This window comes from Equus caballus, chromosome 21, assembly GCF_041296265.1.
Source record: "Equus caballus isolate H_3958 breed thoroughbred chromosome 21, TB-T2T, whole genome shotgun sequence".
Lineage (NCBI taxonomy): Eukaryota > Metazoa > Chordata > Mammalia > Perissodactyla > Equidae > Equus > Equus caballus.
In genome coordinates, this window is record NC_091704.1 from 43934624 (window position 1) to 43959937 (window position 25314).

At 42.3% G+C, this 25314-nt stretch overlaps 1 protein-coding gene across 8 annotated transcripts in view; it reads right to left on the minus strand.

The window, feature by feature from the left end:
• Nucleotides 1–224: 224 nt before the first annotated feature.
• The window catches only part of SKP2 (S-phase kinase associated protein 2), a 31109-nt gene continuing 6019 nt past the window's right edge, over nucleotides 225–25314 (minus strand). For 2 of the 8 annotated variants that reach the window (XM_070245919.1, XM_070245918.1), the window contains exons 3-11: nucleotides 18492–18757; nucleotides 17505–17616; nucleotides 14811–14954; nucleotides 13330–13464; nucleotides 11724–11822; nucleotides 10149–10279; nucleotides 4446–4497; nucleotides 4168–4275; nucleotides 225–2136 (exon numbers count right to left, since the gene is read on the minus strand). In XM_070245919.1, the coding sequence (XP_070102020.1) occupies nucleotides 1923–2136; nucleotides 4168–4275; nucleotides 4446–4497; nucleotides 10149–10279; nucleotides 11724–11822; nucleotides 13330–13464; nucleotides 14811–14954; nucleotides 17505–17616; nucleotides 18492–18522 (1026 nt within the window). In that variant the 5' untranslated portion in view covers nucleotides 18523–18757 and the 3' untranslated portion in view covers nucleotides 225–1922. Of the gene's footprint in view, nucleotides 2137–4167; nucleotides 4276–4445; nucleotides 4498–4682; nucleotides 5032–10148; nucleotides 10280–11723; nucleotides 11823–13329; nucleotides 13465–14810; nucleotides 14955–17504; nucleotides 17617–18491; nucleotides 18758–25314 lie in introns of those variants that run through there. The other 6 variants (XM_023625738.2, XM_001499822.7, XM_070245916.1 and 3 more) reach the window with 4 other exon arrangements.

Sequence of the window (25314 nt, forward strand, 5' to 3'; positions counted from 1 at the left end):
GGCCTGTACTTAGCACCTTGTTAGAAAGTTTTATAAACTATCATTTTAATTTGACAACAAGCATATGATGTAGATGGGGCAAAAAGGACCATTTCAGGCGTCTTTGGAAGGGCCTTATTTAGAGGGCTGAGATAAACGGCACACCACACCAAATGCCTTCTATTTTAACCACAATACTTAATGAAAAAACAGAAAGGAAAAAAGAATACAACTTAGCTGAAAGATTAATTTTTATAAAAATGTGTTTTATTTTAAAACAAGTCTATAAAAGTAGAAATCACATACAAAAATACAGATTATTCTGACACGTTAGCAAAATAGCTTAAGGCTGGACTTGAGTTTGGAAGTACTGAGTGTTTGAGGGCACCTGGAAGTCAGAGTCCAACTGGATTCTATCATCAGCCCTTGTCACTAATCTGTAAACAATAATTTCAAGTAGTATTTAGCACTTCTTAACTGCTACAAAATTGAAACATAATCATTTCCTGTGTAACACTACTTCGAAATGTTCTTTAGGTCTCAGCCGATAAGGGCACTTCATACCATTGTTTCTAACATTTGAAAAATCTGATTTAAAAAAACAATTAATGTCAACAGAAATGAGGGGTTTTGGCTTTTTTGTTCCATTTTGAACATATGAGGAGGTCATCAATTTAAATAAGAAATTAGTGTTTTGTGTTTATTTTAAAAGTAGAATTGAATCCTTTTGCATCTATGTCCCATTAAAAAAAAATCACTGATGCTATCAAAGGTTCAACGTCTGAGTCTTAACTGTCATGCAGGTGCGAGTTGTGTTCACTGCTGTAAAACTGCATGCAACACACACCTGCCTCTAGTGTGTGTTCCTGATCGAAAAGAACACGCAGTTCTTCTTCGGGAACTTTAGGTCCAATAACCTTATAAAATGGGTAGTTCCAAACAATTATCGTGGGAGACCATTACAAAAAGGGACAATTTAAAATACTTGATTCTATAAGTAATATAAAAACAACTTCAAGAACCTCAGCAATAAAGGAAAATGGCTGGCAACTTCACTTCAGCATTCCATCCAACACTTCAAGAACAGAGGCTGACCAGCTTCTACCACCTTTCTAAAACAAAGCAAGTCATTTTAAAAGTTCAAGAACCCACGTCAACATAATTTGATCAAAAAGTTAGAAGGCCACAATTACATTTCCTCAGCTAATTTAGAATTCTGGGAACACAGTACATTACAGGATACTTCATAAGTGTGCATTTGAAGATACTGCAAGATTAACCTGACATAGGAAATTGCCTCTTGAGCCTTCAAATTCTATACCTCTGGTTGGTTTTCTATTTTTTTCATTTAGGTTTTACAGTTAATTACTCAGGACTATTTGTTTCCATGAGCCTAATTTCAAATCTAAAGGCAAAGGTGAAATGTGTATTTTTCTTTTTCTATCCCCTAGAAGAGATTGCCCCAAATCAACTATCCTATGATTCTTTCTGTTCAGCTCACAATACAAATAGCTTATTCTTCAATCTATGTCTTATAAAGCAATACTGAAAAGTTAAATAGAAAACAGTTACTATATAGGCTATGAAAAAGATTCGCTGGTGGTGATTTTTATGCTTGATTCTAAATAGATTTCATAAGAAGGGCACTTGAAAGAGGTGGCTCAAATTTTGCCCCTCAAGGTATCTTGAAATTATAGGCTCACTCTCCTAAAGTTTCAAAAGGCCTACAACTCAGGCTCTGAAAGGCATAGCAGTGACAGAAATGTTTACAGTCATTTTTAAAAAGCGACACTTCATAGTTTTCTCTCTCACATGGCTCTCTAATACACTTGCAAAATAAAGGCAAAGGGAAAACCAAGAATAAAAATAGCTGAGTGCTCCAGCAATTGGGCTTCCTGCCTACTTTCCCTGTTCCAAAGAGACACCATCCTGCAATAAATACTTCATAGACAGCTGGGCTTTTGCAGCGTCAGTCGGCATCTGATGCCCCATATTTCCTGGTTCTTTTTGTTGCCAACGGTTGGCCTGGCAATGGTGGTGAAATGGGAGCAATTAATCTGTAGATGAGGAAGGGCTTCCTTTAACAGTTGAAGGGTACCGTCTGGTACGATTCCAAAAACTTGTAGTGTTTTTAGTGTGGGAATTTCTCCAAGTTCACTGGAAAGGAAGAGAGAGACTTTCAGAGTAGCAGCATCTATGCAAACTGTTCCGCTACAGTTACATGACCCAGTTTTTACAATTTGTATCATAGTTTATAAAACGCAAACGGAAAAGATAATTTGCCATCAACGATTGGAGAAAATGGCAAAGGTGAATCGAACCACGGAGCCCAGGCCATAGTTTGGGCAACATGGCCTTAGGAAACATGCCAGTGCGTTTTGCTGAATTTCTAACAACCTAAAAACTCCAAGGTATATTTAAAATCCAACCATATTTGCTTTCTTTCTCCATTCTTGATTTATACCAAATGATTTGTGTTGTGTTGTGAGGAGAAGCTAGCAAGCTAGCGATGGTAAAAGTAAATGTTTTACTGTAGTATCAGTTGAAATCACCACAGGTTACATGCAATTCAAGGATACAGACTTGACCTTTATTTGAACTAGGCTCCATCTCTCAAAAGGAGATATCAGCAGGGTTGATAACTTCTCTTATTTTGCTGAGGAAGATTTGCCCTGAGCTAACATCCATTGCCAATCTCCTCCTTTTTTCGCTTGAGGAAGATTCGCCCTGAACTAACATCTTTGCCAGTCCTCCTCTACTTTGTACGTGGGATGCCTCCAAAGCATGGCTGATGAGTGGAGAAGATCTGTGTCGGGGATCTGAACCTGCAAACCTAGGCGGCCAAGGAAGAGCACATGGAACTTTAACCACTCGGCCACAAGACCAGCCCCTCTGATAACTCTTAATAATGGTTAATACTCAACAACTGCATTATATACGTTGAAACCTAACAGTAACTTCACTAAGATATTTTAGAGAGGGTTGGGTAGATGGAAAAAAGGGGGTGACCAGTTGTAGCCATTTCACCTCTCAACACATTGCCATTTTTTTTTTCTGTCACATATAAGCCAGTCCTCTTAAGTATTTCACATTAGGTGAAATACATCTCTTTGAACAGTGAAATTCTCATCCACAGAAAAAAGGGAGCCTGTTTCCCCAAAGTAAATACTTTTTGATAATGATTCTTTCTTCTTAACCCAGATCTATGTGCTTAGAAATTCATCTCTCTGATCTATATTTGCTCTAGGTTGGGACACAGTACAAAGTCTTGTGAAAGGGAATATTTAGTTTGGAATTTCATCAAAATCTCACTGCAGATCAATGACCGAGAGTTAGAAGCATCCTTTATATTTTCACACTGCCAGTAAGTGCTAAAAAAACCCTAACTTTCCTTATAGTAATGGTCGCCTTGCCTCCAATCTTTCTTCCTTCCAGCCTGTTCTCTTTACCAATGACCACGGCATCTTCCTAAAGCCTAGCTCAGATTATGTTACTCCCCTGCTCCAAAATCTTTGACGCTTCCCTGATGTTTACGGAACTCAAACCGTTCAGCTGGCCTTAAGGCCTTCCATGCTTCACCTGCTCTCCCAGCCTTCCCACTACCCTTCTAAACATATTTATTCGATATTCAACAAAGTGTCTTAAACATCATAGATGTTTAATATATGCTAGCTGAATACAAGATGAAAAGTAATTTAAAAAACAAAAATACTACCCAAATAAAATAAATACGCTTGGTGTTCATAAGAGGACAATAAGGTCTGGAGGTCACAATAAACTAAAAGAAAATCAAGAAGAACAAATTCCTGTTGTTCTTAAAACAAACTAATCTCTGAATACAGGGGTCTAAAGAAAGGTTGCAATATATAGAGGTTTATTACTTATCATCGCTTAAGATGACAGCAATCTTGCCCCAATCTTAAATCCTTCTGTGAAATGTGAGTGTGTGAGAACTTTGTAATAATCATGACAATTTTGGTTCTGGGATATCCAAACTAGCCAAATCGTTAAGTCATTCTGCAGTGGACAGTACTTAAAAGAAGCAACTGTAGGTGGGAGTAAGAAAAGGAAGTACGGCGGATGGCGGAAGAGGAAATGTTCTTGTAACAGCATTGGGAAAGGGCCTTGGTGAGGAAGGAAATTACACCAGACTCTCAGAAGACACCCAGAGGTTACAAAAATACTTACAGTAAAGTTTCAGGTATTATATCATAGCACCGACTGAGTGACAAGTGTTGGAGGTAGTTGAGCTGGTAAAATTCTGGAAAGCAGTCATTCTTTAGCATGACACTATCACTGTAACAGAGCAGAAGAAAAAATTCAACACCTATCCATCAATCCTAGATGGAGAAGACCAGAATAGTTTACCACCTAGTTCCTTCAACATATTAGCATCCTTTCCTCATTCAATAAGCAATCATGATGTTTCAATTTTTATTTTAAAATGATTAAAGAAAAAAAAATACCTTAAGTCTAGGTGGACAAGATTGGGGCATCTTCCAACTAAGGTAGAGACATCTAGAAAAAAACATGATGGTGACTATTAAATTAGGAACAAGACAAGAATATCTACTATCCATACTATCATTTAACATTATGCTAGAAGTTTGTAACTAGTTAGAGTTAGACTATTAGAGTTGCAGACTATTAGAAAGAAAAAAAATTATCACCTTGGCATATAAGACTTTTTACTAAAAAATTCAAGAGAATCACCTGAAAAACTATTATTTTTACATAGTAAGAGAACTGTGTAAAATGAGTAGTTAACAAAACTCCAGAGCCTACCTATGTATCAGCAATAGCTGGCTGGAAAAATAGAAAAAAAAAATCCCACTCACAATAGCAAAAAGCAAAACCAAACATCACTATGTATATATGAACAACATATCATAAAGGTAGCACTTAAAATCAATAGGGGAAATAATGAATTATTAAAAAATAATATTGCTGGCCTGGTGGCGTAGTGGTTAAGTGCGCACGTTCTGCTTCGGCGACCTGGGGTTCGCTGGTTTGGATCCCGGGTGTGGACGTGGCACCACTTGGCACACCATGCTGTGGCAGGCATCCCACATATAAAGTAGAGGAAGATGGGCATGGAGGTTAGCTCAGGGCCAGTCTTTGTCAGCGAAAAGAGGAGGATTGGCAGCAGTTAGCTCAGGGCTAATCTTCCTCAAAAAAAAAAAAAAATTGCTACCACAACTGGAAAAAATTTATTTCTCCAACTCAAATAATATACCCAAATACAATTCCACATATATTTAAAAAGTTCTAAGTGCAAAAATATGGGTAATTATTCATTAGATTTTGGGATAGGTAGGGGTTTCTAAACATAAAAGAAAACATAAAGGGAACACTAATAACTTACTACATAAAAATTTTAAAACTCTACCACCACCTTAAAGCAAAACAAAACACAAACAGAATTAAAGAAGTATCAGAAAACTGGGAATAAATGCTTCCAACATACATAAAACAGAGAGTTAATGGTCTTATTATCTAAAGAGCAAAAGAAGATAAACAGGAGAAAATGGGGAAAGAACAAGAACAGATACTTTGTAAAATGCGGAGATAAAAAGGGAGCAGGAAACGCAAAGTAAAACTAAAATATTGCTTTTCAGCCATCATATTAAAAAAGTTTTATTATAATACCCAGAACTGATGAAATATAATAAAGCAGGTCCCTCAATACCACAAGTGGATATTTAATTTTATGCAGCCTTTCAGGAGAGTCAACTGATTTTTGTTTTTGAGGGTGAATTGATTTTTTTAAAAAAAGTGTTCGGGACATTACCCACTTGGCTCTTTGGCTCAGTAATTCCACTTTTAGAAAAATAATTTGAGATATGCTTGTAGACATTCATGTAGCAACAATTATAATAGCCCCTCCCCCACTTAGATTAATAGGTTAATTGTCATCCATTCTGTGGAACACAATGATAACAGTAGCTATTAAGAAGCTTTTTAATAACATTGCATGATTTGAAAAAATATTCAGGCTATATTGTATAGTGAAACAAAACAAAATATATACAACGCGTTATAATCTCAATTTAATTAAAAGACCTTCACAAACTCCTATTTTACACACAAACTCACACTCAGAAAGGGTTTGGAAAAAGGGCTGGAAGGAAACGCACCCAAACCTTATGCAGTTACCGAGAGTGGTGGGATTAGAGGTAACTTTTCAGAATTTGGAAGAAACGTCACATGTGCTACTTTGTAATCAGAAAATACATCAATAAATGTTATTTATTTTTTAAAATAGAGAAACTTCATTAATGTTGGAGGGTTTTTTTTCTTCTCACAGCTGTATCGTCAGCCCCTTCTCCTACCCTGAATCCTAGACTTGCATTTTCAATTGCCTCCTCAACACACCCACTGGGAGATGTGATAGGCATCTCAAATTTATGCCTAAAACCAAATGCTTGATTTCTCCCCCAAATCTGCTCCTTCTCTAGAGTCTTCCCCATCTCAGTAAGTGCCAACTTCACTGATTCCAGCTGCTTAGGCCAAAACCCTGGGAATCATACTTGACTGTTTTTCTCACATCCCACACCCAATCTGTTACCAAATCCTGCTACGTCGGCTTTCAAAAGTGCCCCAAATCTGATCATTTCTTGCCACCTCGAACGTTACCACCCTAATCTCCTACAGCCTTTTCTCAACACAGCACCAGAATGGAACTTTTCAAAGGTGAGTCGGATCATACCATTCCCTACCCCAAATATTGCAATGGCTTCCCAGCTCACTCAGAAAAAAACCAAAACAAAGCTTTTGCCTTTGCTTAGAGAACTCTCAGCTATCTCATCTCTTATCACCATCCTCCTTGCTCCCTCTCACGTACTGGCTCCCATATCAAGAAAAAAACCCTCAAACATGAATGAAGTTTGTCTATTTTTAAAAATAAATAAGACTTATTGGTTCATTTTCTGATTACAAAGTAGCACATGTGATTTTCTTCCAAAGGCACCTGCTGGCCCTTAGTTCTAGAATGTTCTTTCCTCACACATCTATATGGCTCACACCTTTCTTTACTCATTCATTCAGGTCTCTGCTCAAGTGTCACTTCCTCAGAGAGGCCCTCTCTTTGACTGTTCCCTTTAAAAATAGCCCCTTTCCCGCTATGTTCTACCTGGTTACTCTGCTTGATTTTTCCTCTGTGCCTTTCACCTCCTTTTGTAACATTTAGTTATTTGTTGACTGTCTAGCTCCCTTACTCAAATGTAAGCCGCACAAGGACGACTTCATCTGTTTTGTTCAAGGCCACATCTCCCAAGTCTGGAACACGGCTTTGTGCACTGTGGTGCTCAGTAAACACCTGTTTAATGAATGACTCAAAAAATGAAGAAAGTGCACAATACCACTTTGAGGGACCCATCATCTAGCCAGCCAACCTACCGTCAACAAAGTCCAAAATCAGATACAATCTTATTCTGACACCATCTAGGAAAGTATAAAACCTTGGGGGATGACACCAGTTAGCCTCCGTCTCCAGCCATCACACTGAGGCCCTGCCATCCCTTGGTGAGAAGGGTTACTAAACAGCAGTCACTGCCAAGATTCCCTCTTCACTGTCCTCCTCGTTTCACCACAAACTAGAGAACCACATGAGCTAAAAGGGATCTTAGAAACCACTGAAGGTAACCAGTCACTTTAGAGCAAAGACAATTTCAGCTAGAGAAGTCAAGGTCAAAACCAAGACCAAGAGCTAGGCCCTCCAAGGTCTCGTTCAGTGCTCACCTACTGCCCCACGGGGAGGCAGTCACTGGTGGGAGGAGGGTGGCCAGCAATTTCTGAACTCTCACTGTGTGTCAAGAACAGGTCAGTGTGCTGCATGTATTAACTCATTTATTCCCTACTGTAACTCCAAGAGATGGGTTCTACTGTTATCTCCATTTTATTGATGAGGAAACTGAGGAACAGGGAGGTTAAGCAACTTGCTCAAAGCTACTCAGTAAAGGGCAAAGTGGGTACTTGAACCCAGGCAGGCTGGCACCAGTCTAGGAGCTAAAACGAAATACATATTATCTTCTGTATAATAAAACAGTCTGTGCTATTGTTAAAGACATTAGTTTAAAAATTTTTGACTTCCACTGTATAATTAAGAAAACACCTCAACTTATACTCTGCATCTTTGTCCTGGCCTTGAATGCATCCAGCAAGCAGGATTTTATACCTATTATTCCTGCCAAAACTCGGTGAGCAGGCTATTTGTTCTTTTCTGGACGAACAAAGAGAAAAGTTTTAAGCCAAACTTGGACAAAATTAACAGCAGTTTGCCTACAGCACAGTTGCTCAACCTTGTACCCAGAACCTTGGTTCATTTCAGAAAACTCTCAATAAGAAGTGAGAAATTCAGATTTGGGAAAAAAATGTAAATAGGGCACTGCCTTCTCTTCTCTTGGGGATGACGAGAGAAGAATTAGCAATGGGATTCAGTGTGAAGAGGATGCTCGCTGGTGGGAGTTTAAAATTCTCAGCAGGCAATTTGTCAAGAACTATCCAAAGCTTGAGAATGGTGCCTAATGCTTGACTCGGCAATTCCACTTAAGGATCCATCCTTTGAAATGCACTCAACGATGTGTCTCTGTCCATGACGAAGCTGTTTACACAAGGGGAAGACTGCAAGGATTCTAAATGTCCATTACAAGGAGATCAATTGATAATTATTAAACCAATACAAATTATTCCATATCTAGGTGATGAAATATCACACAGCCACTGGAAATGATGTGGCGTAGTCACTGAAAATGGGGTTATCTGGAAAAAAGCATATTACGAAGTATTTCATATACTTTGTCCCACTGCAAAAAACACTTTCGTACAGGAAAAAGACAGGCAAGATGTTAGTGAGACTGACGATTTGTTTTTCTGTTTTTCCATATTTTACATAGTTTTGAGAATGACTATATAATTCTATAACCAGATATAAAATAGAGTTTAAAGGAAAAAAGTGTAGGATATAAATAATACATGTGCAGGGGAGTGGTAAGAAAGACACAATTGCTGCTTTTACAGATTTATAAAGAAAACGTTCCCCCTGTCTGAAAATGCAGGCATCTGGACATAAGTGAGGGCAAAGGACCCGAACCCCTGGCCACTCAAGAAAATCTCGCTTCTCTTTTCTATTGCCTGATACATCTTACTGCCCAAAGCATACAACATGTCCTGGAGAAGGTGCTTCAAATGCTGCTTAAATTTTAAGAAGATACACTCTGCAAATGTTTGATTCAAACCTTTTAGAGCAGAATCAAGACTATAATAGACAAAACACATATGTTAAGATGAGCTAATAGCATCATGACACCAGGAGAGGGCTGAGGTACACCGCTGCTTTAACTCGGCTTTGTGCAGCCCAAAGGGTGAATGTTAGCCCAGGATCACAAGGGGAAGCTGTTCAAAAACTCTTGCCATTTGCAAACACTTATCTTTGCGAATCCAGATTTTTCTGAATATTAGACAAAGCATAACTGAAAGTTGAGGCTTATAAAGACTGTAACGTGACATACGACCCCCAAATTCAAATGCCTGTGTTCATCCAAACCACCTCACTGCTCTCTTAGACTAAATTAAAAAGTAAGAGTTATAAATATGAACTTACAAACAGGGTTCATAAGAGGGTTTTTCAACCTTGGCACTACTGACCTTTAGGGCCCGATTATTTTTTGTGTGTGATTCTGCTGTCCTGTGCATTGTTCACCAGCATTCCCGGCTTCTACCCACTAGATGCCAGTAGCACCCCTGCAGCCGTGACAATCAAAAATGTCTCCAGACCTCACCCAATGTCCCCTTGCAGGCAAAACTGCCCCCTGCGGAGAACCGCGGTTTAATACTAATCAAACCGTGCATTTATCTACTTCTATGTTGGGGGTTTATCTAATAATTTAGTTGATCAAAAGACGTTCTTCTGCTTAAAAATAAATAGTTTTAAAGTATAAGGGTTTCCACTTCTGGATTCTAGATTCAAATCTTGACCCTACCTCACCAGCTGTCTGCTTTCACCTAACCCTTCTGATCAGCGGCCACCTCATGTGAAAAATGAGAACAAGAACACACACACTGGATTGCCTGAGACAACTTATGTAGGACAGCACTTTGAAGATGCTCAGTCAGTCAGACCTACTATTGTTGTGGTTGTTGTTAAGGGCCCAGGGCAAAGAGAGTCTGACCTGATCTCTGGAGATTCTTCCGGTAGCCGCTAAGATTCAGCTGGGTGATGGTCTCCGACACATGCGCGACGGCCACTTGTACGTGCTTTTCAGTGAAGTCATAACACCAGGAGAGGTTCAGCTCATCCAACCTGCACACAAGGAGGGTAATAAGGAAAGCATGACAGCGTCACACAGGAAGGAGTCCACCAGGCAGCACTGCCTCAGCTGCAAATGAAGACAATACAAACCCACAGAATCCTTACCATTGTATGCACAGCACCTCTGCTTCTCAAGCAGCTACCTTTGCTACCTGAAAATGCCTTCTCCCCTCCTGACACACTCCCCTGCCCCAGTCTGCCTCAGAAAGGTGCCTGAGCCTAGGCCTTAGGGAATGCTGCCCTCTTCTGGAAATTGAGGGGAGCACTCTCCTCTCCTCCAGAAGGCTCACACCTCCTTCCAGGACTGGAGGTAGAAATTCTAGCCTCTATCTTTTCTTTCTCAACCACCGAGGTTGTTGGCAAACAACCACACAGTACGAGCAATCACCTGAGATGTTTTAAAAAATTGATGGATGGTACCAGGAATAAAGAGATGCTGACACTGCAGAAAGTCATTCATTGTATCTGGCCTCTGCTAACTGAGCAAATGAGCGATTCAAAGAAAACGTCCAGATGCTGGCCTGGTGGCGCAGCAGTTAGGTTCACACGTTCTGCTTCAGCGGCCCGGAGTTTGCTGGTTCAGATCCCGGGTGTGGACATGGTACCACTTGGCAAGCCATGCTGTGGTAGGCGTCCCACATATAAAGTAGAGGAAGATGGGCATGGATGTTAGCTCAGGGCCAGTCTTCCTCAGCAAAAAGAGGAGGACTGGCAGCAGATGTTAGCTCAGGGCTAATCATCCTCAAAAAAGAAAAAAAAGGGTAAAAAAGAAAATGTCCAACCATTAAACTACCCATCCCATTCCCAGCATTGCTGAGAAAATGTAGGGTTCTACATTTTATCTCATTAATAACATTCTTATTTGAAGGTAATCTACTTTTAACAGATCATTAAGACATAAGTACAATGCTAAAGCAGAGACCAAGGGATATTAAAAAGGACACACACATACACACAGTATTGTGTATTCTGTGAACCATGTCACCCTCTCATTTTGTAATATTTGTAACCCTGTAGCCTTTATTTATATACTGATATTATTACACAATATAAAAGATGTTTTTAACAGAATCACTCAAATTCACGGCATATATTTGCAAACGTACCAAATTAAATAAAAAACTATTAAGTCAGGTCTCCAGATATTATAGGGGAAAAAACTGTACAGTTAGGTGTAAACAGATTTCTTTCAACCATACTATTGATAAACACGTGAGTACATGTTCCTTATTTTAATAGGAACAAGACAGATTACCACACAGTGTCTTTTGCAAACAATGAATTGGGCTGTTGAGTTTGGACAGAGAGTTTAAAGGGCAAAGGATATTACATAATCCAAGAGTTCAGAGACCGGGCAACAGCTCACACTCAGATGTGAAAGATAATTGTGCATTTGAAAGAACAGCTCTACAGTGAAGTCTCAAATCTTTCCCACCTGGAACAGCTGCTCAACAAAGTCTTCAGGGCAGATTCGGAGAATCCAGAACACCCAGAAAGGTTTAGTCGCACTAAATTTGAGTTCTGTGCAAGATTACTAGAAAAAGGGAAAATGTCAGAACAATACCAGTAAGACACTCTTCCTCAATCAACCAGCTGTCTGAGGAAAGCAGGCTAGTGAAGTAGTTAAGCCCACAGGCTTTCGAGTCAGAAGTGAGTTTAAATTAACATCTCACTATCTGTATAACCTCAAGTAGGATGCTTTGCCTTAGTTCACTCATCTATGAAATGGCAACGTCAGTACCTTCTTGGTAGGGCTGTTAAAATTAAATAAAATAAAGAAATAAAGGGCTTAGCACAGAGTAAGTACACAAGAAACATCGATCAATGTACTTCTTAAAGACAAAAAAGCAATGGAATAAACGTATTTCCATTTCACTCATAATTGGAAACAGCTGTAGGCAAACTTCTACTCATAAAGTCACCAGGTTCTTTCAATTAAACGTCCCTCAAATTTGCCCTCTCCTGCACATTGCCAAATGCCTCATGTTAGTGAAACTTAGTGATTAAAAGCAAGAGTTTTGGAATCATACTACAACACCAGTTCAAATCTTGGTTCTGCCACCTACTAACTGTGTGACAAGTTATTGGACAAGTTATTCAGCCTCTCTGTGCCTCAGTTTCCACATCTGTAAAAAGGGAACAGTAGGAACATATTTCATGGGGTTGCTGTGAGAATTAAACGAGAAGTCCCTTAAAGACCTGAGTACCTGGCAAACAATAAATGCTCAAGAAATGTTAGCTACTATTATTCTTACTATTTTTTTTATATCAGGCTTCATCATTTCTCATCTGAATGAACACAACAGTTCATTACCAATTAGTTCCTAACTAATCTAGTTTCTTCCATGTCTGATTGACCTTCCGAAGTGCCCAGTGAGTTAAGTTTCTAAATGTCAACTCTGACACGTTCCTTCCACTCTCAGAACCACTCTTCACCACCTCCCTCTTTCTAGCCTACAATGGAGCCCAGACTCCTTACAGCATGGCAGGGCCCACACGATCTGGTCCCTGACCATTGTCCCCTCCTCACTGCCCTCTCTGAGCCTGTGCTCCAGCAATCCCCAATTACTTAAGAGTTTAGAACCACACAGGCAGCTTCACCTAGGCTGCTTCTTTCGCCCCGTCACGTGGAGATCTCCCATCTGAATATATTTAATACTCAGCTGAAGAGTCACTTCCTCTGAGAAGGCTGCCCTCTCTAAACTTAATTAGCTTGCTGCGTGTTGCCACATATTCACCCACGCATTTAACAAACACAGAGCACTGTGATTATCTGTCTTTCCCATGAATGAGGCACAGACCATGCCTTTATTCATCCTGATATCTCTAGAACCTAGCACAAGGCCTGGCATATAGTTAACATGCAAACTTCGGTTGCCTAGATGAGTCCTGCAAAGTTCTGCAGAAGTGGGAAGACTGCACTGGATATTTCCTGAGTTCCTCTGGATATGGACACAGGGGCACCCCAGTGATATGCAGAAAACAAAATTAACACACATAAAAACAACTGCCTTTGTGACATGCTCCTGGCTGCCACTCACTTGACAATGGGATCCGAAAGCTGGAGGCCTTCCAGGCTTAGATTCTGCAACTTGGAGCACTGAGACAGAATGCCATGGAGGGTAGACACATCGATGACTGAGTTCGACAGGTCCATGTGCTGTACACGAAAAGGGCTGAACACAGAAGAGAAGAAAAGGGGCTCCATAAGGCAGCTCACACAAGGACATCCAGATCACACCCAACCCCTTCCCATCTCCAAAGGAGCAGCCAATCACAAACAAGACACTAAATACACATTTCAAGTATCAGCTATAGTTGCGGTCATAAAACAAATTGCTACCAGCTAATTCCCATCCTCATTCCTTTTAAAATTCAAAAGTACTTTTGCTAAGTCAAGATGTTGCTGCCCATATAGGCCCACTCACAAATTAATCATTGGGCAGCACGAGAATGAGCAGGGTGTGGGTGACAAGGAGATCATGCCTATGATGACACCCATCGAGGGTGAGTGGATAAATGGCTGTGGCATTTACTAAAACAGGGAAGACAGTGGAAGAGCAAGTTGTGAAGGGTGGTGAGTTTATTGTTAGATATGCTAATACTGAGGTACACGGAGGAAATTCAAGTGTGGAAGTTTTTAGGTAATTAGAAATAGGAGTTTGAAAGAGAAGGCTGAGCTAGAGATGAGTACTTGAGAGTCCAGGCATAAAGGTGGGTGTACAGGACGGAGCTTGTCCAAGGACAGTGTGTGGATCCAGAAGGAAGGAAGCCAGGAACGGACCCTGGAGTGAACAAAGGAAAGCCCAATGGGAAGGAGACAGAGGACGAACAGCCACAGAAGGATTACAACCAGTGAGGGAGGAATGCCACCATATGACCACAGAGAAAAGGGAAAAAGTACTTGAGTCGGGACACAGGTTTCATCCCTAGCTCTGCTGTCTTTAGCTTATTCTTCTGTTCAGTATCTAGTTATCTAGTTAGTCTGCTCAAGTCTGAGACCGCACTAACCATATTGCAAAACTATCAGTAACCGAGGAATGTTTTTTCAAAATATTCTACAAAACAAACAAAGGGCATTTTTTCAAGTTGCCAATTTGTCCACAATAGGATCGGAAACCCAGAGCTATGAAATCTGAAAAGACTTCTCACACTTTTCTCTTTAGGCAGTGGGGAAATAGCTAGGTAGCCTGCGTGTGCTGGTGGGTGCTCCACTCAGCTCCTGCCTCATGGGAGGTCAGGATGCCCATCTGCTGAGGACCCCACTTCGGATGCTAAATGCGCATCCCTCACCCTGGGAAGAGCCCGCGACAGTAACCCCGAGTTAAAGTGGGAATAGCATCACTGAAACCTGTGCCATGTTTCAACACAAAGGCCACACAGCAAAATATGCAATTAACATCCCACACTGCACAGATGACCTGTCACGGGCCGTAAGGCTGGGCAGAGAAAAAAAGTTTTGATCTGTTTTCCACCTCAAGATTTAGAAACAGTCTTCTCTGGGGATTTTTTTCCTTTTTACCTGAAATGTTCAACTAATGGTTGGTCTATAAAGGATCGTGGGCAGCGGAAGGCAACCACCCCTCGGGACAGCAACCGGCCAATCGCATCTGGATGCAGGTTTCTACCTGTGAGGTCTAAGGTCTGCCACAGAGACTCATCGAACCTGGAAAAGAAGAGGGCTCGATTTGATCGGTCGCGGGCACTGGATACTGGAGATCCTCGACACCGCTAGTAACAAGGAGGACATGGCCACTAACCCGCCTTGAAGCAAATCCCGAAGGAATCTTTAAGTTAACTATACAATTAGCTATGATATTTTTAAGGCACTATTGAATATTTCTTGGTCATATCATGGATAAGCTTCCATCTTCCTCTTTATTTTTATTTTCAAATTAGATAGTTCAACGCTATTATTTGCAATGATCTAGAACCAGATATAAAATTCCAGCATTCAATTTAATTTGACGACTTTAAAAATGATGGTTGAAATTACTTAAGTGATTATTGACTAGGTGAGTATGTTTCAAATGGCCTAAATAAACCCAGTTGGCATTTTTGTTAAGCATGAACAGGTTAGCACAATTACCCTAAATAACATGTAAATATAACTAAAAGAAAGAAAATTAGCTTTACTTTATTGTAAGATAGGGCTATCAGACATCCACTAGGAAAAAGAAGTCAGAGTTCAGCTGTTTTACAATATTCTTTAAGCTTGAAAAATATATATATACATGCACAGAACTATGCATATATATATGTGAAAGGAAAAGGGAAAAATATTACTTAGATTTTGGATAGTGTTTCTAAAGCAAAAAGAAGGTACCAAAATGTACTGAACAGTACAATAAAGGAGCTTTAACATCCATAGCTTAGTTCAACTGAGCAGAAAAGAAACCATGAGATCAAGCACATGAAGGGATATGTCATTTAATTATTTAATTTTTTTTAAAAGATTGGCACCTGAGGGGCTGGCCCCGTGGCCAAGTGATTAAGTTCGCGTGCTCCGCTGCAGGCAGCCCAGTGTTTTGTTGGTTCGAATCCTGGGTGCGGATATGGCACTGCTCATCAAGCCATGCTGAGGCAGCATCCCACATGCCACAACTAGAAGGACCCACAACGAAGAATATAAAACTATGTACTGGAGGGCTTTGGGGAGAAAAAGGAAAAAAATAAAAATCTTAAAAAAAAAAAAAAAGATTGACACCTGAGCTAACAACCGTTGCCAATCTTTTGTTTTCTCTGCTTTTTTCTTTCCAAATCCCCACAGTACAGTTATATATTTCTTTTAGTTGTGGGTCCTTCTAGTTGTGGCACGTGGGACGCTGCCTCAGTGTGGCCTGATGAGCGGTGCCATGTCCGCGCCCAGGATCCGAACCAGCGAAATCCTGGGCCGCCGCAGCAGAGTGGGTGAACTTAACCACTCAGCCACGGGGCCAGCCCCTGAAGGAATATTTTAAATGCCTCCTAGAATTTTATTTTTTAATACTGCTTAAAGTAAGCAGGCCACTGGCTAGGGCTTTGAACTAATTCTGCATAAAGAAATTGTCATTCTGTGATTTGACCTCTATTATTAAGAAGGCAGGACCGCAGTGCCTGGCACATAAGGAGCGCTTAAATGCCAGTTATCACTTTTATGAGAACTGAGATGAAGATTAACAGACTCTGCATGGAAAGGACAGCTGGTGAAAAAAAAAATCAAAATGGGGTCACTTGGTTGGGGATAAGTGAAACTCAACCAGCCCGGCTCAGTATTCCAGGTAGCAGACCTCCTTGTGGCTTTTCTAAGCAAAGAGCCTGCTCCTGTAAACACCAAGGGCATCGTATTTCCAGCCCCCTCCCCCCAACTCCACCCCAATGGAGGGGAAGGGGCTCCTGCTCTCTCACAGCGAGAGCCCCAGATGTGTGGAGGAGAAGAGAGAAAAAGCCTTTAAGCACAAAGCAAAGGATGGCCAGGGACTGGATGGGGACTAGGGGAGGGGGAGGCGGTGGTGGAAAAAAGTTCAAACTGAAACAAAGCCTTTTTCCTCCCTTGGTTCCGGCCTGTTACTGCCTTCTCAGCTCACCAAGTCTTTCCATGTGCAGCTCACTGTCCACACCTGAAAAGTGTTGCCTCCAAACTAACAAAAACACCCACAACTCTTGGCTGCCATGTGCTGAACACTTCCACAAGCCAGGCACTGCATGGGCATCTTTATGTTTTATCCTCATCCTCCAAACTGCCTTGTCCTGAAGGTAGCACGATCCCCACCTTAGACAGCGGGAGAGGCTCAGAAGTGTCAAGGGCCTCACTCAGGTCACACAGAGCCTGAGTGGCAGAGGCTGGGTTTCCACTCAGCTCTAATGCCAGAGCCCTGCGTTCTCTCTCCCCACTGCACTCACTACCCAGCCCACCGGTGTGAGGAATGGCTGCGCCTTCATGCACCCCTAGAACTCCCTTCACTCTGTACACTGCCTGGCCCCGACGCAGCATCCAACCAACGTGGGCTAAACCGAACACAGGGAAAAGGGGTTTCAGAGATGGGGTAAATTTACATCTCCAGGAGACTCTCCCCTTCCACTGTGAAATGAAGACACCGATTAATAAAAATATGAAGATACTTAGTTTGCTTTGTTTTTCTTGGTTTTTAGTTTCACCAGATCCAAATGAATAAGTTAATAACCCTCCTTTTCTCTTCCTCTCCCATATGTATCAAAAGGGGTGAAGAATACTTACGCTAGGTGATACCACCTCTTACAAACACTGGAGACTTTTAGGAGTTCTGGGAGGCAGAGGCAGGAAAAGATTCCTAAGAGCAGCTCATCTGGAAGGGAGTCCCAGGAAACACCTTCAAGAAAAACAAAAAAAATGTGTTTTTCCATCACCCTTCTCTTAGCCATCAAGTCTAATGAGTCTTTTCATGCACGTAAAAGATACACGACATGCAGCGTAAAACGGGAATTTAATGCTAATCAAATTACTCATTGTCACAACTGTTTTTTTTCTGTTCACTCCTTCTACGTACCCTGAAGTAAGCACCACTTTCTCAGCAAAGGAGAAAAGAAAAAACCAAGACTATTTTTCATAACGTTCTTCCCTTCGGTGCCCGCCAGCCCATCTGAGGCAAGGACTGTATTAATGGTGGTACAGAGCAAGTCCCCACCCGTCTCCAGAATCACACAACATCATCTAAGATACCATGATGCTTTGGGTCACTAAGGAATGCCTCATTTCTCTCTTAAGTGGATTCAGTGGTGGATTTCTCAGGTCGTGACCTTATTTAAAAGGCAAATAAACCTTCCTCCCTCTTCTTCCACACTTACAGAAAGCACAGACAAGTCAATTTACCTAAAAGAGCACTATCAAAAGGTGCTCTTGTCTATTAATTCAACAAAGAAATTCAACACATATACTTACTGAGCACCTGCTATGGTGCCCGGTATCGTCTTAAGTGTTGGGGAAAGAGGAGTCAATGAGACAGACAAAATACTTTACCTTAGAGAGCTTACATTCTAGAGGGTGGGAACAGACAATCACATGTTAAAAAAAAAAGTACATGATACGTTGAAATTGATTAGTGCTATGCAGCAAAATTAAGCAGGGGAAAGGGGATGATGGGGGCGTGGGGCAGGTGTTCAAAGGCTGAACATAGCGGTCAGGGGAGGCCTGACCGAGACGGCGATCACGGAGCAAAGGCTTGAACAAGGTGAGCCCTGTGAGTACCTGGGGTGTGTTCAGGTGCTGGGAACAGCATGTCTGCTTTGAGGAACAGCAAAGAGGCCGGCGTAAAAGAACAGAATGAGCAAGGCGGTGTGAGGTAGAAGATGAGGTCAGAGAGGCCGGGTCAGGTGGGGCTTTCCACCCCATGATGAGGCCTTCAGCTTTGCCTCTGAACGTGCTGAGGAGCCACTAGAGGGTCTGAGCACAGGAATGACAGCATCTCATGTAAGTTTTAAAAGGATCACTCTGGTTGCTGTGATCTGAATAAACTGGAAGGAGAAAAAGGTAGATGCAGGAAGACCACTTTTGTTAGTCTTATAAAAGCAATCTCTAAATAGCTATTCAACAAGCATTAAACTCTTACATATGAACGTAGAGAATAACACACAAGATCAGGAGAATATAACAACGGCCAAAAAGCAAACAAAGTATGCACTGAAGAAATGCGGAGAGTGGGTGGATGAGTTCAATAGTCTGCCTTCCCAGTCTCTACCTCCAGATCTCCTACGTGGATCCTAGGGCCATCCTTTCCCTCCCGCGATGGTTAATTCATGTGTCAACGTGAAGGATCAAGGGGTGCCCAGATATTTGCTTAAACACCTTTCTGGGTGTATCTGTGAGGGGGTTTGTGGATGAGATTAACATCTGAATCAGCAGATTGAGAAAAGCACAGGGCCTTCCCCAATGTGGGTGGGCCTCATCCAGTCAGAGGTCCGATTTGAACAAAAGGCTAATTAAGGGAGAAGTGACTTGCTCTGTCGCTGAGCCGGGATGCGGGTCTCCTCCTGCCTTCAGACTCAGACTGGAACCCACCATCGCCTCTCCTGGACCCCAGGCCTTAGAACTGCAGACCTTGGAACTTTTCAGCCTCCATAACTGTGTGAGCCAATTCCTTATAACAAATCTCCAGATATCTCCTATTTGTTCTGTCTCTGGAGAACCCTAATACAACTCCTGCCCCCATTTAAAAGGTGCCAGGACACTGCACCAGGCTCTTTGGGGACCATGAGGGAGAACAGCATTGAGGAGAGCGATAAACATCTCAGTTGGGGCCTCTGGGGAGTATTCCTGGGCAATCTTTCTAAAACAATTATGCCCTTCCCTCAATTAGAACCCTTCAATGGTGTCCCCCCAAACATTTAGCCTCAAGTCTATTCTACATAGCATGAAGTTCAAACCTTTCATGTCAGGGACCAACTCATATTTTTCTAGGTTCATTATCTAAAAATAGGTTCCAACCATCTGGAGCTACTTGTAATTCTTAGAATGAGTTGTTCCCCACATCTCAGTGCCTCTGTGCATGCTGTGCTCTCCCCAACTGCTATTAATTTAACATCAAGTTGCTATTAAAGCCCCAACTCCTATGGAAGGCCTCCCAGGACACCACCAAGAACACGGCACTTTTTTTTCTTTTTAACCACAACTTTTTGTTTACTTACTAATCTGTCTAGGCTCTCACTAGGTTAAGAGTTCTTGAGAACAAGAACTCCAGTTTTTAAAAAATCTTTGTATTTCCAAGAACTAGCACAATGTCTGATACATTCACCCATCCATATATTTAACATACACTATATGCTGAGGTCTGTTCTAGGTTCTATGGATACAAAGATGAATGAGGTACATCCTGCTTAGAGTTGGAGAGACACAGACAAACAGGAAACTCAAAGTGTCATGACAGGCTGCAATAGGGTTCAGGGTGCTGTCCTGTGTAGCATATGGGGCTGGAGCAGTGATCAGGGCAGACTTCCTGGAGGTGGAGATATGCAATTGCTCAATTCATGCCTGCCCCTCTCTCTCTAGAGGACAAAATTAAAGGACTGAGGCTCTGAAACCTATAGTTAGAGGGATGAAGGTGCATCATCCACAGTGACCCTGGACCCCGACCTGGGGAGGCAGCTGGAGATTACCCCAAGGCTCCTCAGTCTGGCAACAACCCTCCGCCTGGGCCACGAAGCTCCTCCAAGGTCAGCATGGACAGAGGATGGAGGTTCTCAAACCGGGCTCCTGCTCTGCTCCTCAAATTGGAAAAAAGTTGATGGAGAGGCTCTTAAGTTTTTCTTCCATTAATTCTTAACTCTCTGATCTCTGCTCCCTCCTGCATATGTAGATCAGATTCTAGCATTTGATTTGGCAAAAAATTACACTGAGTTATTTCAAGTCTAATACACTGAGATTTTACTATGATCTGCAAGGACCATCCTGATACCAGGTGCCTGGCCTCCCCAACAGGTGTGAGAAGCACTGGACTGAGGAAGAAGCAGGCTCTCACTGGAGTTCGGCTATGCCGCCCTCAAGCCTGTGAACAGTGGGCAAGTTACTTCATCCTTCTGAGGCTTGGTTTCTTCATCTGTAGTAATGGGAATACAGATTTACCTTGCAAAGTCGTTTACTGTGAAGATTAAATAATGTATGAGAAAAGATTAAGTGAGTCAAATTTTCCTTTTTCTTTCTCGCCTCTATTCTTCTCCTTTCCCCATTAAATCTGCACATTTTCCTTTTGTGAGCTTTTCTCTTCAATGCTGCTTGGAACTTTCACCTACGTGAAAGCATCCAAGGTCTGAGTGGGGTTTGGACAAGGCAGCATGGTGTGATTTACCAAGATCTCCCAAATGCCCTCTAAGTTTCGGATCCCGAGAAGCAGATCCTAAGGATCTGAATTCAAGTAGTTTATTTGGGAAGTGACCCCAGGAAGCATTGGAAAGAGTGACGAGACACAAAGAAGGGAAGGAAACCAATTCAGGTACATTAATAAGCAGGTTATGACTATGGGCAACGGGGGTTCAAATCTGCTGGGAACTCCACGAGACCAGAGAGTCCCTGTCCCAGAGCTGCCCCAGCCAGCGGAACAAGGGCTGGGGTATTAATCCACCGACTGCTGGCAGTCACAGGTTGGGGACTTCTGGGAAGGGGGGCAGGAATGTTAACTCCCCAGCATGCCTGCCCAGAGAAAGCTGATCTCAAGACAGAGAGTCATCTGTGTGCGGGAGAAAGCCTCCGGCATATGGGGGAAGGGTGAGCTTCAAGGCACTGTGGATGGGGCACCGAAGCATCCATTAAAGGTGGTGGGAGCAGAAAATTAGGGAGGCTCATTGTGAAGTGCGGGGCAGGAGAAATAAATGAAATAAACTCATGAACTTGGTGTTTCCTATTTTATTGGGAAGAGAGATATCAGGAACAACTAGAAGAACAATATAAGATAGGTAATTAAAATGCTAGGAGGAAAATCTGGCAAAGCAATGAATGCAGAGGTTTGCAGAGGACAACGAAGCCACATAAGTAAGATGAATCTAGAATTAGGAGGGCTTTGCATTCTAACTTCTATCTTCACCTGCCCAACTCCTACTTATCCTTCAGATCTCAGCTTAAATGTCACTTCCTCACGGGAGCACTCCCAGGTCACCACCATAGCCCCCCTGTCTAGTTTGCACATCCAGCGCCTAGCACAATACCTGGCACATAATAGGCATTCAATAAATTTGGTAAATGCATTACACCTTTTACTCTCCCTTCATGCAAGCTATGTGCTAAATCTGTATTTGTGTGACTGGTTGTTAACCTGTTAACTACTACATAATCAGTGCCTAGGAGAGAGCCTGGCAATGAATATTAGAAAGTGCTCAATTGGTAACTCACAAAGGAGTGATCGACACCCAAGGGAAGGATGCTGGCTTTATTTTATACAAAGGTAACACTACTGGCTTCTTAGGACCAGATTCCTCGTTTGTAAAATGACAAGGTTGACCTATGGCTCCACTTCTACAAACATTCCTGGGTACCTAATTAACACACGAGGGCTGGGAGGTGGGTGTAAGCCACAGTCCCTGCCCGACGGCCTCACTGGGCAATGAAATAATAAACAAATACATAACACAACATTTAAAACCGCCACTTACTGAAAGCCCTAAAAAGTGTGAGGCATTTATTAAAGCACACTGACTCTAATCTTTGCAGCAACCATAAGTAGCATTATTCCATTTTATAGGTGAGGAAACTTGTCTCTGTGGGGTTAAAGGTGAGATCAACCATTAGGTGGCAGAGCCGAGAGGGAAATGTGAGTCTGTTCTGTTTCTAAACCCCATGCCCCCAGGTGAAGGTGCAAAGCCATAAGAGGTGGATGTCTGAAAGCTGGCCAGGTGGCAGACGGTACTGCAGGTGGGGGTACAGTAAGGGGATGGGATGGCACTGTTGGCGTACGGGGAATGAAGCTGAAGACAAAAACCCAGGGCACAATGTCCTCTGTCAGTCCACGAATAGTCTTTGAGGTGGGGGCAGAAGATGCAACTAGGACAAAAGGGACGAGGTCACACAACTAGTAAGTGGTGGAGTGGGAATTCAAACCCAGGTCTGATACCAAACTGTGCCCTCTTTCTACCCTAGGATGCTCTAAGATTCTACGGTTCTGAGTACTTGATGGTCTACAAGTTTAAAAAAGGTGAGAATTAACCTGACTTGTGATGGAAAAAGAAATCAATCTACGCTAGGGAGGGAGAGGTGGAGGGGAGGGGGGGTAACACAAAGATGCTGAGAGCTATCGATGGGTTGGCCACCAGATGGAAGGAGCAATTGCCAAGAAAATGCACAGCCTCAGCTAGCAGCCAAGTACCCAGGGCTCCACGCAGCCGACCACAGGACGACACCGATTCGAGAGCCCCTGGGGTACGGGTGGGGGTGTCACAGCAGGAAATTGGCTGCTGTCCCAGCAGGTGGGGCAGAAGTCTGTCTTCATATAGCTGCGCTAGTGGCTGGCATCCAGGCTTATGATACGCTCAATCTAATTTTACTTGCCATATTTAATTCTCAAAACATCAACCATCTGTTTCCTGGATTCTTGACTACACCGCTGCCTGGTCTGCTTGCCCAGAGCGGATGGAAAGTCCAGAGCAGGTCTTTCCTCCACTCGCCTCTTCTAAACCCCCCAAGGCTGCATACCAGCCTCACACAGTAAGGGAAGATAATTATTAAGTCCTCCCCTCTAGTCCTTTATTACACGGATAGCAGTTAAACATACTGTGGAGCCATGAAAGGTGAAAACTTGCCAGATTCACAAACCTGCTAGTCATCACCCTCAGCCAGCACCATTTCCACTTATTCCTTAGTTACAAACCCAGCTGTCCACTTCTGTAACTTCAGCACTGCCCAGGCCTCTTAAACTCCTCTGGAGAGTGGCTTGTTGAAGTTTTCTATGCATTAGATCTCTGCAGTATAGAGAACTTATCTTACTTGACATATTTGTTTCTTAGAACATCACCTACACTCAGATTCAGATTCAAACTCCAAAGTAATCTTAATCATAAGCAAAATTTTGACTCAACATTGCGCCTCTCTCTGAGCACAGATGAACCAATTACCCTTGAAGGAGAAGCAGGCACTGGTGCTCACACCGACTGTTTTTTGTGTGTTTAAGGGCAGGGCCCCACCTCCTGTTTGCTTTTGCTGGCTTGTCTTAAGTAGTAACAACCCATGCTTCCTTTCTGGTAGACTACAAACAGATTCTGCTATCTAGGATGAGTTTGCCCCTGCTTCCTACAAATCATAAAGAGAAATCACTGGATCATGCTAGCTTTTGGTATTTGGGGTTTTTTTGGCTGGGTGGGCAAAACTGAAAAAAACAAAACACAGCAAAACAAAAACAGGGGTCCTGATGATCCCCTCAGCCCCACAACCCTATATTTCTATGAGGGACTGGCTCAACCCTGGGGTGTGTGAAGAGTAATGAACCAACCCTGGAAATTGGGATTTGGAGAATAAGGTACAGCATCTAAGCTCTGTGAGAGCAGACACTTTTGCCTGCCATGTTTACTGCTGCATTCCTAACCTCGAGAATGGTGCTCACTAAATATCTGCTGAATGAATGAATGAATGAATGAAAGGAAGCTACAGGGCAAAGAAAGATGCCTGGGAGGGTCCCATGAAGGCTCTTACAGAGCTGAGCTTTGGCAGCTGCAGGCTGAGATTCATTGCTGTGTCAAGAAATCAATTTTGGGGTTGGCCCAGGGGCACAGCAGTTAAGTTCGTGCGCTCTGCTTTGGTGGCCCTGGGTTCACAGGTTCAGACCCCAGGCACGATCTAGCACTGCTTATCAAGCCATTCTGTGGCAGGCATCTCAGATATAAAAGAGAGAAAGATGAGCACAGATGTTAGCTCAGGGCCAATCTTCCTCAGCAAAAAGAGGAGGATTGGCGGCAGATGTTAGCTCAGGGCTAATGTTCCTCCAAAAAAAAAAAAAAAAAGAAATCAATTTCGTTTGACAAACATTGTTTTGAAAGAATGGAATGGAACAGAATAGAAAATATCTTAGTAAGGAAAGATAGAGTTTTGTGAAATTTCTGTTTCAGATACACACCCAGGATTGCAATGTAAAATATATTTCGTATAGGTTAAAAAAAAAATACTGGAGAAAAATGTTTGCCTAGAGGTATTAAAAAGCAGATTCCCAGGCTCAAGGCAGACTTCTGGGACTGGAATCTGTGGAATTTTGCACTTTGAACAAGTTCCCTTGGGGATATCAGCATACTCTAAACTCCGGAGTCTCCAGTCTGAAAACCATTGTAGGGTCTGGAATTTCAAGCAGTTTAACAGCCATGGAAGAGTGGATCAACAAATTAGTTCAACAGTGTTTTCAAGGCCATCCTCTGTTTATGGGGGGTTGACAGGGGATTGAGATAGGCATTTAATGACCATGAATAAAACACAGCTGTCCTCTTCCTGCCCACTACTGATCTCACTACTGGGCCATTTCCTTCCACACACTCACCCCAAGAGCCAATCAGACCTGTCCTCATACTGGTTGGCCACACAGTTTTTTCTTTTAAAGTGTGTTGATTTC